The sequence below is a fragment of the Elaeis guineensis genome, chromosome 6 (assembly GCF_000442705.2).
Source record: "Elaeis guineensis isolate ETL-2024a chromosome 6, EG11, whole genome shotgun sequence".
Taxonomy (NCBI): Eukaryota; Viridiplantae; Streptophyta; class Magnoliopsida; order Arecales; family Arecaceae; genus Elaeis; species Elaeis guineensis.
In genome coordinates, this window is record NC_025998.2 from 126735292 (window position 1) to 126756410 (window position 21119).

Below are 21119 nucleotides of genomic sequence, written 5' to 3' on the forward strand. Positions count from 1 at the left end.
TAAATATTTATATAGGATCAAAAAATTCAAATATTATTTTTAGAATAATTTTTTGGATGAGATTTTATGTTGTTACACCCCGCATGATTGAAGATAAATACTATCTTAGGGCGTGGGTTGGGTGGACTTCACAGGGCCTTTCCTTGTACTTCTTTTGGCCATTTCTAGCCAGTGATTGAGCTTGCTCACGAGAAAGGACCCAGGACATCGCAAAATGGAGACCTGGCTTTGTGGCGGCCCATGTCTTTACCGCCTGACAGTCTCTTTTTCCACTACTGTGTCCATGATCCCGCCGTGTCCCCCTCATGGAGGACCACATTCCCCCCCGACCCCCCCTTTTTTTTCCCTGGAAAATGAAGGGGGAAGACAAGTTTTCCCCTCACCAGATTTTACCAGATACTGTTTCAAGAGGCTTTAGACAATTATAATGAGAGTTGTAAACATAATCCAAAAACTAAGCTTGCTTCGTTCTTGATATGACCAAGGATCCTCCATGAGTTTTGACTAACAGGTGCAGCACAAATTGTCAATGCTATGTAGTTGACTTCAATAAAATAAATTAGCAAATACTCATAATTACATAGAACTAGTGCTGATTAAGTTAAACATAATGGTAGATTCATCCTCGTACCATAATGCACTGAGGACAATGTACTTTGTTACTGCATAACATTAGAAAGACCACATGAAGTAGGTATGATGGTAGCTGTTAATGTATTGATTGAGGTCCTGTTTTCTAATTGATAATGTCATCATTTTCTTTCAAAGAGACATGATAAAAATGGCTGTCATCCATTTTTCAAAGAACTTGAGAATTTTTCCTAGATAGTATATACTGTTCTGAGTAGTTATTATCAAAACAGTGAGATTATCATGGCATGACTGTAGAGAAACTTATGAACTGTTGGTATGACATTCTAATAGCCCCAGAATGATATATCTTTTGCGGTTTCCTTCCCTATTTTTTGGACCAGCAGAAGTTTAATATCACAGCTTGAAATCTCCTTGGCATATCAAATAACTAGCAACATTTATTTGATTAGTTTTGTCTTGGGTTAGAAGAAAATGTGTGTGCGTGTGTTTTTGATTCTATACAAAACACCTTTACAAAACCTTTGCCTCTTTTTGAGACATTTAGAAGACCAACAATTCAGAGGAATTTGCTTTCTTAGCCCACCATAATTTCATAGGTGAAGGTTCAAGTAGCTGCAAAATAAAAGACTAAGACTAATTCCATAGTTTTTGCACCTTTGTGAACTTATTCAACATTAGCAGTGTCAAGAGCATTGTAAGTACCAGCTGATTAAGTGGATTCCTTAATTTACGTATGAATAATCAAATAATTTCACTTTTAGATTTGGTTGCCAATGGAAAAGATTCATGTATGACACTTGACCCTTAATTGTTAGGTCACCGCCATGGATTTTGTTTTCAGTGTAGCTCAGAGTACTCTTCTCGAATTCCTGAGGACACCTATAACTATTAGTAGAAAATAGCATGTCCATAGATCTCAATGTCCTTGCTTTCTCCCTGCCCAAGAAAATCAACAATAGCCATTGTCATTCCTCTAGATAGCATATTAAGAACAAAATATTTCTCTAGCAAACAACATTGATGTTCTCATGTAAAAGTTATACAATTAAAGTAAATGAAATGAATGATAAGCCAAATCCAAGAATGTCGAATTCTACTAGTTTGACAGAATATTCTAACAAACATTGCCAGACCAATAAGCATAGAAATCAAATTAGTTTTGGATGGTACGGCTGCAGAGCATAATAATCAGTTCAACAAGTGATTACATATTTATGACTCCAGTCACTGAGATCGCAATATCTAATCATTTATGTTAACTAGGAAGCCAAGATCTGTTGCTTTTAAGTGTCAAGAATTTGGGCTGATGTCTTGGCTAAAAACCATGGCCAGATTGACTGTTTGGTAGTAGTAGAATGATAGACGATCAACATGAAAACAAGATTAGTGAAGCAAATGCTGATTAGATTATGATAGGCTAGGAAGGATCAGTTAAAAGTAAGTGAAGGAAGCTCAGTTAAACTCAGTAGTTAGAAAGGAGATAGTAGTCATAATATCAGTGAAAACTGCTTGAAAGTTCTGCCCCTGAATAGCATAAAGATGATCCCGGTGCTTGTGCATGTGAGAGAGAAAGATGAATCGAAGTAGTGAAAAGGGATTTACCAACAATTTCAATTTCAGATTACATTATGTCCACATGCCAAGGTGCTAATGCGAAGGGAATATTCGCCACCACAGAAAAATGAGTACACGCACGAAATGCTAGTTACAAGTGCCTCTTGAAATGAGACTTCACTTTTACCTTTCTGGAACCATGATCTGCGAACAGCTTCGCGGATATGCCGTTCATGTTTCTGTAGAAGTTCGTCAATCTTTTGAGTCTGAGAAAGTAGAGGCCCAGAGAACTCAACTCTGTCTCCTCGATTCTGGTACTCCTGAGATTTTTCAAGTGGACAGTTAAATTTCTAGATATATTGACAGTGTAGTAGGGGAAAAAGAGGTAGGTTAGCTGGACCAGTACCAAGATGCTATGCTTAGTTGATTTTGCATCTCTCTTATAAAGTGCATCCAATAAATCTTGAGAATGATAAGAATCACAGGAATTAAATGAGTCTGGCTTTACTGGATGTGACCATTGGTTCATAATCGCATGCTTTGCAATCTCATATTGCTCTGGAAATTCAGACTGTGACCATTGTGTGAGCATCTCATGCTTTGCAATCTCATGTTGCCTGCCATTGTTAGAATTCAAATATGGCACATGTCCAATGTCTCTGTTAGCTTGTCCCTTCAGGTCGGAAGGAATTTTTGTTCGCAGGATATTCGAACAATCTGGTGCACCAGATATGTGGCTCCTTGAGCTGAATCTAGAATGAGAATTGATATATGAACGGCCTTCTTTTGGTTTCTTTGCCCATGCAAAGCCGCTAGAAGCAGACACCTGCAAGGCACCCAAGGAACGAATGTCTTTTTGACAGCTCTGCTTTAAATATCGACCCTCATCTGGGGGATTAATTGCTGGTGCTGGCTGCAGATCTACAAGCAGTCTAGTATTACTGTTTCTTGTTTGATCTCTCTTGGCACTGCTATTACTGCCTCCATTTGTTTTCCATAAGTCCTGCAGGAAAAGAACAAATTGTGTTCTTTGAATCATGTAACTCTCAGAGAAAGATAGTGAGAGGGAAGGGGTGGGGGAGGGGGAGACCTTTTGGCAAGATGTGGCCTTATTTATCCCATTTGTTTCCTGTGAAGTTCTATACATTCTTGAAGGTTTTCTTGTGGCTTCTACATCACGTGGCCTACTACTGACCCTTCTCCTAAAACAATTCATAGAAAACTTGTTAAAAATCTAAAAAGCAAATTGTCTAATGATGGTATCAGAGATAAGAATTTAGATTTCCTTTACTGACTGACAAGGTTGGAAAAGAATGGTTACTTTACCTTTGACAATCACAGCCTCATTTTATGAGTCACTAGATACATTAATAACCACTGATGGAATTTATAATATTTAAATATGTTTCATCTGATTTAGTACTTATATTTGGCTAAGTTCACATCAGGGTTCATTTAATTGTTTCATATAGAAAGAACAGGAGAAAGTTTCGGGTTTTGCAACCATGAAAGCAAAATATTGTAAACCAAATCTTTCGATAGGATCTTAGATGCATATGGTGTTACATTTTGATAAGCAATCAATTTTTTAAGGTTAAATATCCATGAACTGAATATACTTGCAAAGCATGAACCAGACAATCGAACACATCAAATAGGAGAACAGTTGATAATCATCTTTCTAGAAACCAGCTTCCTCTTCTTCTTTCCTTTTTCTTGGAAAGGATATTTTTCTTATTTTGGAACTGCAGAGTAATAAGGCTGCTAAAGCTTACCTGCACAAGTCCTCATAGGCTTTTGCATCAATCTCCTTGTTAGGTGGGTATTTTGGCAAGCTCGATGGATCACATGCATATGGTTTTGACTTGAAATACTGAACAAGGATGAGGAAAAAACATCAAATGGTAATTGCAACCTGATGAACCAACATGATGACCGTATATTTTCAATCGGAAGTGGTTATAATAGAAAATCAGGTAAAAAAACAGCAAAATAAAATCTCAGACAAGTAGCCGCAAACATCACTGTCATATTGAGGTGATTTCTTATAATAGATAAAAGCAGTAAAAGAGAGTCAGAGAACATTCTAACTTAAGCATGTCTTCTGGGGCCAAAATACTATCATAGATGGTCATATGCTGAACATTTTATACTCCAGAACTTGGGCTACAGCCTAACCTGGGAGTTATAAAAAGTTCTCCTAGATCTGATGAAGGTCATGAAAGTCCTCGAACTCCTGGACCCTTAGCTTTAAAGATTAAAGACCATATTCTTACTTTGTGTGTGTGTGAGAGAGAGAGAGAGAGAGAGTAAAGCTTCTCCTATTGTCAGAGGTCAGCTAGCAATGGATATAAGTGGCCATCAAAGTTGTATTCTCTTTGCCAACCAAGTAGATCGATTGACACCATGACCATAAATAGTCTTATTGACCATAAATAATTTGGAGTGGCCAGGATCAGTGGCCATTGTAGAACTACTGGTAACATACGTTGTAGACAAGCATCCCCACAAATTTATAGTGCGCTAGTTTTATTTTATTTTTATTTTTATTCTGTGTGTGTGTGGGGGGGGGGGGGGGAATGGGTAAATTGTGACCTGATTCTTTCAAGTCTAGCATTTAAGTGCCAAACAGCATGATTCCATCTCCGCTTATACATAAAGAAATGCATACAGACACATGATCAACTGATTGCTAACCACTGTATTAACATGTCATCATCACTTACTTTGCACATATTAATTGCAATTAATTGGTAATTGGTGCCTCAAAGTACTATATAGTAAAAAAATGAACCACTTTGACACTTGGCCAATCATGCAAGCAGCTGGTATCCAATCTATGGACCACAAATTGTACCACATGCAACTGTGCCAGCTGCTGCTTGTTTGCATATCTCATGATGCATGTAAGTTATCCCACAACCACAAACCAGATGCACAGCCACCAGATCATGCTCCAAACTCACAGCCTTCCACTCACATGCGACATGGTTTAAAGGTCTGTTGTCCCTGATGGAAGGGAACTTATGATTAGGAATGGCATTGGTAGTATTTCTTTTGACCATTCAGATGTCTTCAGTTTCGATAATCAGAAACATCCATGTCCAAGTATGTGTGAGGACCTATGTAGGCATGTCTTTGATCCTGCATCGGTTATATATTGGATAGATCTTGGATGCATATATAAGGTCAAGGAATCCAAATACTGGCTAGTCTTTTTGAGTGAGGTCTTAAATCATTATAAATAGTATTAGAGCAATCTACATCCACAGCCCATGTGGACTAGGGGTTGTTGTAGCATGGACCCTTTAGGACTGACCCCAGGCTAATCATGGTGGTTGTGATTGGATGATTAGATTTACACCTTTAGTCTAGCAAGAATGCTAGGACTTAAATGGGAGGAGTGTTTGAGGACCTGTGCAAGAATTATGTTTAGTTCCATACAGGGTTATCCACTAGGTAGAACTTGGGTACATATACAAGGTCAAGACACCTAAATAATACCTTCCAGTTAGCTTTTTTGGATGAGGTTGTGGGTCATTGCTTATCAATAGGGATGATAGACACAAATAAGAAAAATGTTGGATAAATCACTTTACCAGACAAAGTCGTTAAGTAATGTTAGACCACAATCACAGTGGTTTCAGCTTGTAGTTAATTTCATATTGCTTAATCTAGATGCCAACTGATAGGAAATTTGGGGAGACCTTGACCAGCAAATCTCTGAAGAACGAGAATGTAGAAGATGCTCTAGGAAGAATTCCTCGACAAAGAAAAAGCCCAGGCAGGTGGGGTCTAGTAGGACCTCAACAATCAAATCTCTAACAAAGAGAGTATAGAAGACATTTTGGACTGAATTCCTCAACAAAAGAAAGACCAGGCAGGTGGGATCTTGGAGTAACTTTTCAGATGCTTGAGTTGTTTGGAGAAATGTACTAAATCTGAAGTTATAACAGAGCACAACCACCAAATTTTTGTGTATAGGTCCCTTTTTCCATCAATCCAGATTCTTGTTGGGAGTGGAAGGAAAAGATGTGGTATTTTTTGGATCACCCTTTGGTTCTTCTGCAATTCATTATATCCGCTTCTTTAACGTATAATTCCATATCAGGTTTCATTCTTTTTCAATCAAAAACTAAGGATCAGATATATTTCATGAAACAGTAAAAAAATAAATAAGCATCATTGCAATTACACAACTATATGCCAATTTATCTCATATAAAGCAGCATAAGAAGGAAAAGCACATTACAAAAGATGAAATATATACCATAACAGGAGAAAAGAATTCCTATACATAAGGTTACCTCAGATGCAAGAGCGGATGAGGCTGTGCCACGCTTATATGGTTCAACTGACAGAAAAGTTTCTAATAAGCGAAAGGCACATTTAGGTAAACATGTAAGTGTCTCTCGAAGGTGACCCTCATAAGGTTGTTGGGGTTTAAAAAGAGTTGCATGGGGCAACTTGGACCTTTTCCAATACTCATCTGGTGGAGAACCACATAGCTTAAATATCTTGTGTATTTGTTCAACCTGAAAATAGAAGAAAAATAATTAGGCTCCATAACTTACCTTATGCTAAGTTATGAAAGAAATATTATCACAAAGTAATATGTGTTTGCACACATAAAGGAATGTATTCATATCATATATAAAGGAACGAGCTGTTGGATGGTAAAAAATAGTTTTCACAACTATTGATTGTATGTATTCCACTGCATTGCTGGATGGCTGGTGCTACGTTTTTAAGAATCATAAATGCACATGTGCTATCTAGTTTTTATAGTACTCTTCTGAATCTATTTACTGTGGTTCATATTATGAACTTATATTCCTGAGCTGTAAATTTTTGAAACAATTCTCCTCCTACATTTGATTTCATATAAATCTTGTTGAAGTCAGATATGCACCCATTGCAATTCATATAATTCAGGCATTGTACCGTCGACCATGGCTAAATCTGCAATTGACTAATGGTATGTTTTCTTTGCTAGTTTCTCAGAATGTATCTTATTAAGTTGATATGTTCACAAATCACAATATAGTCCATAAGCCAGATCCTTAAAGAAACTACAGATGAAATTTTACAGTGGAAATGCTGGGAACATTTGCATGTTGACTTGCCTGTCATTTACAACAGAGAAAACAAAGGATCTTGTATTATCTTTTTCCCATAATATGTTGTTCTTTGGTTCTTTTTCACTTCTAGTCATTTTTTCTCTTTTTATGCTTTAGTCAATTGAATTCTAAGGTATTATCTAATTAAAAAAAGAAAAGAAACAGAAGTGTCATGGTTCTGTCATTTCATGGCTGATCGATGGACTTGTTCTTGTCCCTAAAAGTACCAAGATAATCTATTGCATTTTAAAGATAAAGGACATATGCACAAGGTATATACAATATATTGGAGGATTACAGCTAAGATGATTACCTCAGTTCTCCCTTGTAAGATAGGCTTCCCAAGACACACTTCTGCAAACACACAACCAACACTCCACAGATCCACAGATACTTCATAGTCTGTTGAACCCAGAAGAAGTTCCGGTGGGCGATACCATAGCGTCACAACACGGCTAGTAAGTGGTTGTTTTCTCCCAGATTCACAGAAGTTTGCTAGACCAAAGTCGGCAATTTTCAGGATCCCCTCATTATTAATCAGAAGATTTGCACACTTGATGTCACGATGCATGATCCCATGCGCATGGCAATGTTCAAGCCCAGACAGTAATTGTTTCATATAGCATTTGATCTACAATACATATACACACACAGTAAAGTATTTTTCTGCTCAGGATCTCTTGTTTCAATTCTTCACTTTATAAATTTCACATACTGGTTGAGAATGCGGACAAACCTGTGATTCACTAAAATTGATGTTCGGACAAGATGACAATCCAGCAAGATCATGCTCCATATAGTCAAAAACAAGATATATACTAGTGGACAATCGAGAAGTAATCAGTCCCTCTAATTTGATAATATTGGGATGGTCCAGCCTGCGGAGGATCTGTATCTCGCGTGCCATAAACCGAACGCTCTCAGGCTCATAAACATCAAACCGGACCTTCTTCAAGGCAACAATCTTTCCCGTGTCAAGTTCACGTGCTTTGAACACACTGCTATAGGTACCTTGTCCAATCTTCAGATGCAGTTGGCATTAAATAAGATCTTATCAGCAAGTAGCCATGCAAAGAAGCAAAAACATAGAATGTATAGATGCAAAGTACAACCACTTGATGTCACCAGAAAGAAAATCATCATAATATTGTACAACACAAACATTGCCGATCTCAAAAAGAAAAAGAAAATTTGAAATTGGAACATAAGAACATCTCGTGATCTCCTAGCTAGTTGTAGAGAATACCAATATATGCATCATTATTTTCTGATAAATCTTGCACACCTTTCTAATCTTTTTTGTTGACTGAAGTCTATAATGATGAATCACGGTGGCAAAAACATAAATAGATGTTCGCTCATTAATCACAAGCACTTTTTCCAAGCCTGTTGAACATTGACGATGTTGAGGCCATAATAGAACATCAGACAACAAAAACATCCAAGAACCACTGAAGCGATAAACCTAGAAATGCACAGAACTTTATCATAAACTCATGCAGCACTTAATCATAGAATTCGTTCAATGGATTGTTCTTTGGGTGATAAGGCGGATCCCTAATTTTCCTAAATCTTCCATGTTTGCATAACCAATTTTGTGATTCAACATACAATTAGAATAACTAAATTGCTTACCGTAAATTCTTCTTAAAAAAATTGCTTACCAGAAATTCTCCTCATTACCTTCTCCAATTTCTCAAAGGACTCAGCTTTAAGGGGAACCCATCCCTGAATGGCTTCTCCAGCAACAGTAGTGAGCCAGGCAGGCCACCCGGCAGCGACCTGCTCTCCCTCGATGTACCGATGCAGATTCCCCAGCCGAAAGCTCATCGAATTCCTGGTGTTGCCGATCGTCCCTGACTCCCCGGACTCACTGCGGTCCCCGAACTCATAGCTCCCGAGCTTCGGGCGGTTAAACAGCGACGACGATGCCCCCAGAACCTCCCCTGAGGCGTCTAGATATTCCGACACGCCGGCCGAGTCGATGACCGGTGTCACAGGGGCCGCATTCTTCGATGCCACGCAGCCCATCACGGTCTACGTCTCGGATGGCATCGGCGGGGGGTGGGTGCTGGCGGCGGCGCCGGAGGACCCCGACCAGGGAACAGGGGGAATGATGAGAGGGAGACGGGACCCAAGAGAGACCCAGTTGAGATAACGGATGGAGATGGGGGCAAAAAGGACCAGGGAACAGAGCAGAATCGAGGCAGAGGATGGGGGGCGAGTCACGGGATGGCTAATGATAGGAAAGGCGGCATTTTTATTGCTGCCCCGGTTCTTCCCCCTTTGTGATGATGGGGTGCGCCGCGCTGCATCGGATTTCCACCTCGCGCGCGAGATTGTTGGGAAACGGGAGGAGAAGGAAGGGTGTAATGGGTGGGATTCTTCAACGAAACCGCCCCGATATCAACGCGGGAAAGGAAACATGAATCCAAGGCCAATATAACCGTTGGAGACCCGACGAAATAATGTAGCCGTTGGCAGTTGGAACCAAATCCAACGCCATCACATATGCTGGGTAATGTTTGGGATGAAAATGGAATGCTGAGAACTTGGAATTGGGTTTGGTTGAATTGTTTGTTTTGCCATGGTATTGGTGGGAGGAGAGGAAAGAGGAGGAAGAGAGGAGTCAAGAGGAGGTCGAAGGGGACACCCTGCTTTCCAAGGACAGCAGTGGAGCCCCACTGACATTGGGGCCCATAAAATATAGCTCCTGTGTGGGACCACAGAGGCCATAGTGTTGGTGGGTCCTACCTTTTGCCAATGACTTTGAGGCAGAAATACCTGCCACAAGTGCTCATGGGTGGGGTGGTTGGGTTGGGACTAGAGAATTGAGGCCAAACCACTAGTTGCTGTTGATTATTCCAGTCACTGGGTGATGGGCATCTTTTTCTTAAAGTGCATACACCTACCTTGATGGTTGTGGTGAGTGCAATATATATACATATATCCAAGTTAGATTTGCATGATACCGGTGCCCTCCCTACTTTCTAGTTTCTTAGGATCAGAAATTTATGTTGCTTTTCCATTTAGTCATGTTTCTGTTCTATCTTTTGCACCGAAACCAACCAACTGATAGGTCTTCTACTTTTAATGGTGTTGCGGGGAATCTGATTAAAACATCTGATTTTTTATTATTGAACGATGAGTTTTGATCGAGGAATCGGTCTACATAAGCGAAGTTAGAAATTCATGGTTAGCTTGCAAAATTATTCCAATGAGTTGGGAAAAGAGTGAGATTCCACACCAAGAGTTGAAGTAGTTATTTATGGACCTGCACCTGCCTGCTTTTATGTATAATAAATTGAACACACACACACATCATTGATGCCTATCATAACACAATATTATTGTTGCCCAGAGCATGAGTCCATCGATGCCGACACTATAACATGCAAAGGAGAGAATTGAGAACTTTAGCACGTGCATCTCTCTATGCATCTCTTTCTTTTTTTTCTCTCTCGTGTTTTTTCCTTGTTTTTTAAAAAAAAAATTAATCAGGTCATTCATCCAGTATCAAGTTATAAGCTCACTTGGATGCTTTAAAATAAAGATGTGAACAGTGTGGGTTGGAACCTCTCGACATTTTGCTCCCGACTGACCATGACATGAAACAGAAAACTATGTATGGTACCATGGCTTTGTCACTCTAAAAACCACTCTATTAACCAAGACCAATTCTCATAAAGGTAACTTTCCCATTTGAGGACTGAGTTTTCCTGTAAGAATCAAGCTTTTAAATAAATATTCTGCTATATCTGGTCGATTGATTCATAGATTCTTTCCATACCATGAAAGCTCAACCATGGATATGACAATTTAAACCATGGCTAGAAGTTTTTGCTCAAAAAATATTAATCATGACTCGCAGTAAATTCACTTTGACACCTTTTGTTTCAACAACTGGTTAGGATATGAAGGATGTAAATATTTCCTGCAAAAGGTAAAGACTTGGCATTCAAAGTGAAGGCTAGAATACTCTTCTTCTGCAACCTTCAGCTAAGCTCCTTAGTGCCTTTTCTTTGTAGGCACATCCCTTTGCCACAATAGTTCTTCACTCTTTTGCTTTTGCTTTTGCTTTTGCACTCAACCTCCTCTTTCAGGAGCATATGACAGGATGCAGAGACAAGTAATGCAGGAGGACAAAGACAATAAGAAGACATGAGAAGAAGAGTTCTTAGCAAGTAAATGAAGGGATATGGCCTTTCCTTTGATTGCCAATGCACCAACCAGCAGGTCCGACAATTCAGGCTAAATGTTTACCATTCACAACAAAACATCTTGCAAAATGGAGAACAGATTTGGACTGCACTGTGCTCACACCCTCTTCATCAGTTCTGAAATTCGCAGTATGTGAAATGTGCCTTGCACAGCCCTCCACACCTGTACCTGCCAGGCAAAACTGAATCAGTGGCCCCATAAAAAACTCCATCAGATGGTTCACAATCTTTGATGCATGTAATTTATCAGCCTGCATGACACCTTGAAGCAAACATAACACCATCAAACAATACTCCATCGCAACTGAAATGAGTGTGATCCTACGACCAACAACCACAGGTTGTTGTCATTTCCCATTGTTATTAAATTAAAAAAAAAAATAAACTAAATGTTTAATGAAATAAAAGTTGGTAATATTTTGCAGTCATATTATCTAATTACCCAATTTCAAGCTTTATGATATCACAAGCTAGCACCTTCTTGTTCAAGGACAGAGTCACAGTTCATGTTAAAAGTCCATCTTACCAATAAGACAAGGACCGGAATTGCAACCGAGGAAGGCTTTATTTTCTGAATCCTGCTCATTGGAGTAGCACTAAACAACTTTGCATGTTTGATGCTAAGAAGCTGGAATGAAAGAAAATCAGCAGCAAAATTTTGAAGGGTGAATCAGCAAGACAAGGAAATCGGACATGTCTAAGGAATATAAATGGGATGGCGTAAAAACCAAATGCTATTAAAAAAAAAAAAAGGTATTAAATAGAAGTCATGATCAGACCATGACTGAACATATGCCCTAATATTCAGTTCAGTTAGCAGCTATGGAGGAAAATTCTATAGATTCCATGCTCACTTGCACATTCATAAGCAGGAAAAAGAAAAAAAATGTATACAAAATCTTCATCCACATGTCATTTATCATTAGATGCAGAACCCACGAGCTGTATCACTTTGATCTTCAGCATTCTGAGAAGAGGATGCAAAAAAGAATGAACAAAAGAAAAAGAACTACAAATGCATCAGGAGTCACCAAGTCAGGACAGTAGCAAATAATAGACTTACTGAACACAGAAATACATGACAATCATTTAATTACAAGATGCAATCACACCTGCTAAAATTTTATCAGTTTTCTCACTCTGACGTTATTTTGATGTTGAATATAAGGCCTCCTGTAGTCTGTTATGATTGCAGAAAGTGTCTGCACAACATTCACTCTGGAATCCACCAACAGTTGTGCAGGAGAACTTGGTATGAAATTCAGCCCATAGATCACCAATAACGATCATCCAGGCACCAAAAGTCTAAGCAATATTATGCTCCTTTCTGAGTGGATGAAGTGCAATTGGCCGTTGGACATTATTTCTAAATTCTATTCTCCGAAGGAAACGTTGGCTGTTAGAAGTGGTATTGTGTGCTTTTGGGTGCATACTGCTGGTAGAAGCGCCAGCATTTGTTGTGGCATGGCTGCTGTTTCTAGCTGCTGGCACATCATGGTTATGTTTCCCCTCATACGTTGTTATAACAGCTTTAGGATCTGTTGAAGACCTTTCAATGTGCTTCCGCACGATGCATCCCACATTGGTGCACCTGTAATAGCTCCTGCAGATTGCAATAGAACTATCAGCTATCTGTGTTTTTAAAAAAGATCAAATGTTTTATACCAAGTCAAATTCAGCACCATGAAGTACATGTATAACTTGGAAACATCAGTTGTCGATGCTTCCGATGAATATCTTGATGCAGTGGAACTGAAATCTACTCCTAGTACTGGCAGACTGGCAGTAATAGCATATGAGTCAGATAGGATGTACAACCTTGGGTGTGGATTTCCTTTGACCACTTTCTGTCCATATTTGCGCCACCTATAACCATCATCCAAAAGATCAACTTCACTTGTTGTTTGCACAATAATCCTAGGTTCTGTTACCATCCTGTGTGAAGTTGATTCCATCATCCTGGTGCCCATGGTCATGCCCAATCAGAACCAGAACTTTTAAGAATGCCAGGTGTAAAGTAAGCGTAATACAGTTATACATACAACTAAACTTTCAAAAAACAGACTATACCCCAGAGGTTGCAACACTCCTCCGAATGGAAGGAAGATCTGGGTTCAAATCTTCAAAGGTGGTTCCCAAGTGTTTGGCTCAGGAAATACTAAAGGTGGTGCAGGGGCACTCCTGCTACCATTCTTGAAAAAGAAAATAGTAAATAAAACCTGACCTTCTTTTCAGATCTTGTGTGCTGTCACCCCCTTCATCTGTCCCTGGTTCACCATCACCAACTTCACCCTCACTGGCATCTGACAATCGCTCAGATGTCCCATGGCTGCAATCTCGACCTCTGCTGAAATTTGCAGTACCAGTTCGAGAATTAGCGGGAAAATGGAAGCTCCCGGGGAATTCATCGCATCCACTTACACATTCCTTGCCATGCCTATCTTGTGGAGGCAGTGGATGATTATGCTGGCCCTTATAAATTATGTGTGTTACTTGGCCATCAAGAGATTGTTCAACCCTTTTCTTGACTGGGCAGTTTGGATATGTACATTTGTAGTAGCTTCTAGGATATTCACCACCTTTCACCTGCTTCTGCCCGTATTTCCGCCAGTTATAGCCATCATCGGCAGGTTTGTCAACGTTGAGAGATGTATGTTGAGGTTTATGATCAGAATGGGAACCATCTGCAGATTTGACAGTAGTATTATTTGTAGCTAATGATAAAGGTGGCATCTGTTGGAGTGATAATGTATGAATCAAAGAACCAGCTGGCTGTGTCAAGGAGGTTGACATCGCAGCTGAGACAGATGGATATTCTGCTTGATCATGCATGTAAGAATGAGAGTCTGCAGCCTGACCTGTGACCTGTGCCAGGGCCTGTTGATGACGTATCCCGAAGTATCCCTGCATATATTCCACAGACCGACAATTTAAATGCAAGTTATGAACTTGCTTGCCAGGGGACATTGTAAGTAGAACTTGGGCTGGGAAATGTTCCATGTTTGAACTCAAATGGTGGTCTTCCCACTTTCTCACAAACAAATAAATTAAAAAAAAAAAGAGACAGAGAAGTGATGGTAATCAGGATAAGTATCCAGTTACTTCAAAAACTATGATAAGTTCCTTCAATGTACGGAGAGCCAGAAACTCCCCACGAATTTTAGCTAGAGAAACCGATCTGAGGGCCACAGCAGCCAGTTTTTTCATAAACTCACTGATTTCCTTAGGACAAGGCTTACCAAATGAGCATATCATAATTTGGCTCGCTGGTAGCAGCTTACACCTTGATAACCTATCAACTTCTCTACTCCAGACTCTAGAGAGTACAAAAGTTCTCTCTAATTCTTAAAATCAGTTAACACAAGCAAGTATTTGGCATTTGCAAAAGATTGCACAAGTTCACATCTTTTATAACTTGTCATTTTAGAATTTACGCCATTGACACCAATATGAAAAGAAGAGTTTTTTCATGGAACTTCCCTATCCATGACCCAACATTCAAAAACGAGGCTCAAGAAGTGATTCAAATAGTAAATGACCAATATTGATGGGTGTGTAGCTTTTCCATCCACTCAAGAATCTTTCTCATTTATAAAATTTATACAAACTTCCAAGAAACTTAACTAGGTCTCCTTTCAGCATCACCTTTCTTCAACGTGTTTGATAAATCATGGTCTCATAATCAATAAACAAGCATCTACTTTGTAAATGTGAATGGACTTATTTTTTGTTTCAAAAAGGTTTTGTTAATTGTTACTAGTAGGATCCATAGAAATAACAACCACTTTTCCTCTGTCCATTCTCTTATGAAGTTCATATTAAGTATAAAATATATTTTAGCAACATCATGGACATGCAAAGACCTTTTTTCACTCCCCTCTAATGAGAGTTCTCATTCCTTCTGGAAATAGAGTTCTTATGGGGGACCAGTTGACTCTTTGCCTCCCAACAGCAAGCAGAGATATGATTATTTGGACCAGAATTCCTGGAACACTTCAAGGTGAAGTTTAACATATTGCTGTCATCAATACCTTGACGTAATTCAGACTCTCTCTCTCTCTGTGTGTGTGTGTGCATGCGTGCATGCGCGCGTACATGTGTGTGTCAACCTATTTCAGACATATTTTGAAGAACAAATTGCTGCTTATTCATAAGACAAATTCCATTTAAACTTAAATAAAAATATTTTAGTTAATTGATTTATTATTTGCACTAATTAAATGAGCAGAATGCTCCTATTTAAGAAGAGGAGAGGAAAATGAACTCAAAGACTATAAACTATTATAAACCATGAATTGCAACCTAAATGTACACAAGAAGGGAATGTAAGGGAGTTATCATTAAAAAAAAAAAGAATTAGAAAATTTAAACAAACGAGTGTTGCGACAAGCAGGGAGAATAATGAAATGAGAAGAAAAAAAGAGAAGAGAACATAAGAAGAACAAAAAAATATAATATTTATGTGGTTCAATCTATTGACCTACGTCCACAAGCAAAGATACAACAAATGCTTTACTATAGAAAAATGGAGATTATAGAGTACAGGATTATCTCACAAACTCTAGCCCACAATACATCCGATCTCTAGGACACTCAATTGTACTCTTCCTTTGGGGATACAAGGGACATATATAATAGAGTAAATCAATTTAGACTCAAACTAGTATTCCTACAATAAACATCTTAGGCCAATATATAACTGGTGCCCTAAGTCAATGTGGATTTAAACCGGTATCCTAAGTCGATCTCCTAAAGCTAATAGGACTCAATCTTCTAGAACTTGTAAACTCAAGACATACTCAGCAAAGAGCAACATATAACCTAGGCAGGGCATTCAGTTGGTACATGGCTAGATAAGGATGGGGATTGGCATGGTTGTCTAAGGGTCTTACAAATAAGAAGCCCTAAGAACAAGACTGCAAAAACCTCCTAACTCAAAAATGAGAAGACCTTAGTCAGCTATTTTATACACAAACATATGCGCTCTTGATAACAGCTACACATTTTTTCCTTTTTTTGGAAAATCAGTGTAATATTTCATTAAAATGTACACATAAAACATATGCAGAGTATATGAGTACAAGTTAAAGAGAAGTGGAACAACGAAGCAACAAAGACAGAAATATAAGGGGTGGGACATCAAGTCCCACTTTAATCCCACTCAAAGCAAAGTAGAAGCTTTTGCTGGAACTATAGTACCGTTAAAGGTGTATCTCCTGCCATCTCAAAATACTGAACTTTCTCTGAAGATTTTCCTGTTACTTGTATCACAAACACCCCACCTGCAACATGGGGAACCACAATCCAACCTCTACAGGTCCTCAGTTTACATCATGACAAGTCCAAGCAAGAAATGAATAATGCATTTCTAGCAAGCAAGGTTTCATTATTTGTGCAGTCACAATCCAATAAAAAGAACCCAGGTGAACTAATGAATTATTAGAACTTGTGTTTATCCAATAAAAAGAACCCAGGTGAACTCAGATAAAAAGATGATCAAAACTCATCTTTTTCTTGGATAAACACAAGTTCTAATAATTCATTACCTCTGTTTGTGAGATTTTCTCCAATATAAAGATCTTTCCAACAGTATTCAACAATAATATTGATTTGAACTGGGAAAAATTAAATATTTCCTCACCCTTTTCTTCCAAAATCTCCAAATTGTAACATCTTCCACATCATTCAATAGCATACATAAGGCAAGCTACATAGGAAGGCAGTTGTGATTATTCGAGTTCCTTTTGCTAAAGATGACTTTTTCACAGCTGAGCAAATGAAAATATTAATAATAACATTAATAACAAATAATAATCATAATCATAATTCCATGCTCCTTGACTATACCCCTCACTAGAAAAATCTCCTACAAAAAAGGGAAGAGTAGAATAAAATTTAACACATTCAAGGGAATCGCTTTATCATCTTTCCAAACATCTGATCATGATCACTTCTCAAGTTTTAGTTTAAACATCACTGCTTTCACCTTATCCTCTTCATTCTCCTATTTATACTCCCTTGTCAGATCACTCTGGGCTACCTTATATTCAATGAACAAACCTAAACCCGATAATCAAAGATGCCCACGAAAACTCATAGAAAAAACTTTGTATGCCCTTCCCTATTGATAACAGACGATTGAACAGAAGTTAAAACTTCTTGAATCACAAGCATTCTTAGACTGCATCTCAATCAACGAATTTCTACTTTTATTAATTCCTTGGCCAAAAACAACATTTCCCCATAGTAATTCCTCAAGACACCATGAAATTTGATTCTTTTTTTTTTAAAGGACAGTAGTCAAACGAATTAAAATCAAATTTTTGAACGACATACCGTTTTAGATAAGAAGAGGCCAGCAGGGGATTCAAAGCTGGACTGGCAGAGCCTGGGTGGCACCGCGACCAATGGCGAACGGAACATGGGCCAATTCTGTCTCTGTCTCTGTCTCGAACCCCTCCCTTCTCCTCCTCCACCTGAACCCCTCTCCGCCGGCGTGCTGGGCGGCGCCACCACGGGAGAGTCAATAGCACCAGCGAGGAGCTGGGAGAAGGACCGGTTCTCCGAGTCCGGATCGTCCGCGAAGAAGCTCGACACCAGGGTCATCGTGCCAGGGCTTACGTCCGCCACCCCGGCGCCTCCATCTCCACCTTCGCCCTCCATGGAGTACCGGGGAGGGACGGCTATGGCCGGCCGCGGCGGCAGAGCTCCTCCGTCGCGCTCCGCCATCTATCTTCTTCGAGTGCTCAGGGCGGAGGGAATAAAAAGACTCGATTTTTATTTCTTTCACTTACGAGTTTGATTTCGACATTTCGATCCAAATTGGATTCGGTTTTGGATTTTTTTGGACTTCGTGGAAATCGGAAGCCGATGGGAAGTCTACGGCGCGGAAGTTAGAGAGAGGGAGGGCGGTCGGGTTCAAATTCCCTCCAAATTAAACTTAAATGGAATTAGCGACGTTGACTTGAGTACTACATACTACGTTGTTTAGCCAATTATAATATTTCTTAATTAATAACTTCTTTCTCGCGCGTGGGTTCATGTGTCAGCAAAATCTTTTTTTTTTTCTGTTTATCCTGTTAACACATTTCCTTATATAATTACATGGAGCTGGGGTTGACTGCATAGCTATACTTTTACGATTTTATATAATTTGTAGAGATTAAGTCTTGATTATGTAAGTGTATATGTTTAGATGTGTTTCTGAAGTCAAGATAATTAAAAAGTTAGAACACTTGTCGTCTAAACAAAATCTTAAAGATGATGATTGTGATCTTACCAAAAAAAAAAAAAAAAAAGATGACGATTGTGATGTGTTTTCAGGTAAGATCTCTCATTTGACCTTTTATATCAGATAAACATAGAAGGATCTCTAATTCTTTATATCATAGATTAGCTGTCATGCTTAGCATGAAAGGTTGTTGCTGATAATGTTATGGGTATGCAATTGATATACCAACCAGTCACTTTGGTGGTCTAATGCACCCAATAATACAAAAACAAACTTTTATATAATACTCTAATGATTTTAATTTTACATGGCAATAGGATTATTGGTAGAATTTTATATGGAAATAGGATTGGTAGAACTAAAAAGCATAGATGCAAAGCCTTTGCCAATCGGGTACAAGTCAACAAACATTGAGTCAAACTATGTCTTGTTTGAAGATCATAATGCATTGTTTCTTTATGATTGTTCTTTTAGTATAAGACTGTCTTTCCAACATAGATTACACGAAGGGTTCAGGCAACTTGTGACCATTTGGCAAAGAGCGTCTTGCGGTTGATCTAACAAATTGAAGCTTAAGTCTTGCTTATTATTTGGATCGATGAACCTTCGAGGATAAACAAGTGATAGACATGGAAACAGCACATTGGATGTTTGCTCGAGCAGCATCACCGGTAGATATAGGATCTCATCATGCAACCTGACTACCTGAGGCAATGGCCCTCAATTAAAGATTTATGCCTTAAAATTCTAAGTATCTTAGATCTAGTTGTTAAGCAACAATCCACATATTATATGACATTTTGTATGGAGTTCACATTATAAGAGATGAGCAATGTTGGATCTAATTTGATCTGAACTGATCTATTTTGATCTCAGTCAAGTGGTCCATTGTCCTTTGTGATTCAATCACAGGTTTTAGCTTGGCTAGTTTGTTCTAGTTTAACTGGATCTTAAATTACTAAAGGATAACCCAAAGAGGCCAACTTAACCCAATCCACTGTCTCACCTTAGGTGAACATACTGTAATATTATTTCTGACACAGGTGGCTAGAAAACATGAGATCCCTCTGTATTTTTTTGTATATTTGCTCGAAGGAAATGTTGGTATTCTTGAACTTACATGCACGTTTATTACTTGAATATTACTAGCTTCGTTATACCAAAATTCCAAAGCTCGATCAATAGCTAAATGGGTAAATTTTGTGCCCCTGATGTTCAAAGAAAATTAGTAAGGCAACAGAATTCTTGCAAAATAGGTGTCTGCATTTGTTGAACACCAGTGAAGAAGGTGCCAACCAGCCTGCTGATAATGTCTCAAGACCTGCTATAAGCATTGGATTGAATACCTCTTTCTTCAAGTTAGAGGATCTGAGATTATCAAAAAGGATGGCGTCATTGCGTATTTCAAATTATTTGTTAATAATTAATAAGATAGAAAAGGTCATGGGACAAAGCCTTTTTTTTTAAAAAAAAAAAATGAACGGGCATAGCATGCATTCACACTCCAAACAACCAAGAGATCTCTAGAAATATGTGGAGGCAATACTCCTCTTATGAAAAGAGTAATGCCATATAGGGTGCTGCTATATTACTGTTACTGCTTGGCTCAAAATTTTAGACGAAAAGATTGGATGAAACCGTTGGAGTGACTGTAGCAATCTGATCCAGATCTTCTTCGAAGAAATCTGTAAAATAAATCAAAAATCGATAGGGATTCTCCGGTCTTTGACCTTTCGATACTTAAGTCAGTTTGAGCCTCAAGAACAGAAGGTGAAAAAAATAGAATAGAGAGCAGAAGGATCTAGTGTGGAACTAGAGAGTTTGTGACTTTATGAGAGCTAGAGTCTCAGCGGTAGAATCTCTATCTAGTTTGAGCTTGGGACTTGGGAGTCAGAACTTACATGAAGGATCCCTTGGCCCTCTATTTATAGAGAGACTGATAAGGCCATTAGAGAGTTTGTTAGACTGCTAGAGGAGTTTGTTAGGCCATTAGAGGCTAGCTATAGGTGAGCTAGAGCATAGCTATATATATTAGTTGAAAATGAGATCATACTTAGCTGTATATGCCAGCTAGGGATAAGTTATAGCATGGCTGTATGTGAGACCGTGGCCAGCTGTGGCTTAGTTGTAGAGATTGTGGTGGGCTCTCGCAGAATGACTGCTGTCGCTAATGTAATGGCTCATCTCGGTAAAAGATCGAGATGATATCAAGTATTATATGAGACTCCGGATGTTTCGGATATATGGAACACTTTGCTTCATGTCGGTATTTATATGAGCTGAAATGAGTCAGATCGATATTTATATAAGCTGATCATAATACTTCATCAAAAGTCAATTTAGGTAGCTCAGGTCGATTTTTAGATGAGCTAGACTGAGCCAGGTTGGCATTCAACCTCC

The 21119-nt window shown here is 38.7% G+C and overlaps 2 protein-coding genes across 3 annotated transcripts; both read right to left on the reverse strand.

Moving 5' to 3' along the window:
- Positions 1-1149: 1149 nt before the first annotated feature.
- On the reverse strand, positions 1150-9926 carry LOC105046620 (protein IMPAIRED IN BABA-INDUCED STERILITY 1). The gene is made up of 9 exons (XM_010925262.4): positions 8952-9926; positions 8005-8289; positions 7582-7899; positions 6456-6683; positions 3924-4021; positions 3239-3350; positions 2555-3151; positions 2336-2468; positions 1150-1530 (listed from the first exon to the last, which is right to left on the reverse strand). Exons 1-9 carry the CDS (start codon positions 9297-9299, stop codon positions 1511-1513), a joined length of 2139 nt encoding a protein of 712 aa, XP_010923564.1. The 5' UTR covers positions 9300-9926; the 3' UTR covers positions 1150-1510.
- A 2588-nt stretch (positions 9927-12514) lies between these two features.
- LOC105046621 (probable WRKY transcription factor 4) lies at positions 12515-18334 on the reverse strand. 2 transcript variants are annotated; one of them, XM_019851179.3, is made up of 5 exons: positions 17825-18334; positions 14347-14392; positions 13713-14172; positions 13307-13447; positions 12515-13091 (listed from the first exon to the last, which is right to left on the reverse strand). In XM_019851179.3, exons 1-5 carry the CDS (start codon positions 18215-18217, stop codon positions 12794-12796), a joined length of 1338 nt encoding a protein of 445 aa, XP_019706738.1. In that variant the 5' UTR covers positions 18218-18334; the 3' UTR covers positions 12515-12793. The 2 variants fall into 2 exon arrangements, with proteins under 2 accessions (XP_019706738.1, XP_010923565.2); XM_010925263.4 differs by having other exon boundaries at positions 13713-14392.
- Between the last annotated feature and the right edge of the window lie 2785 nt (positions 18335-21119).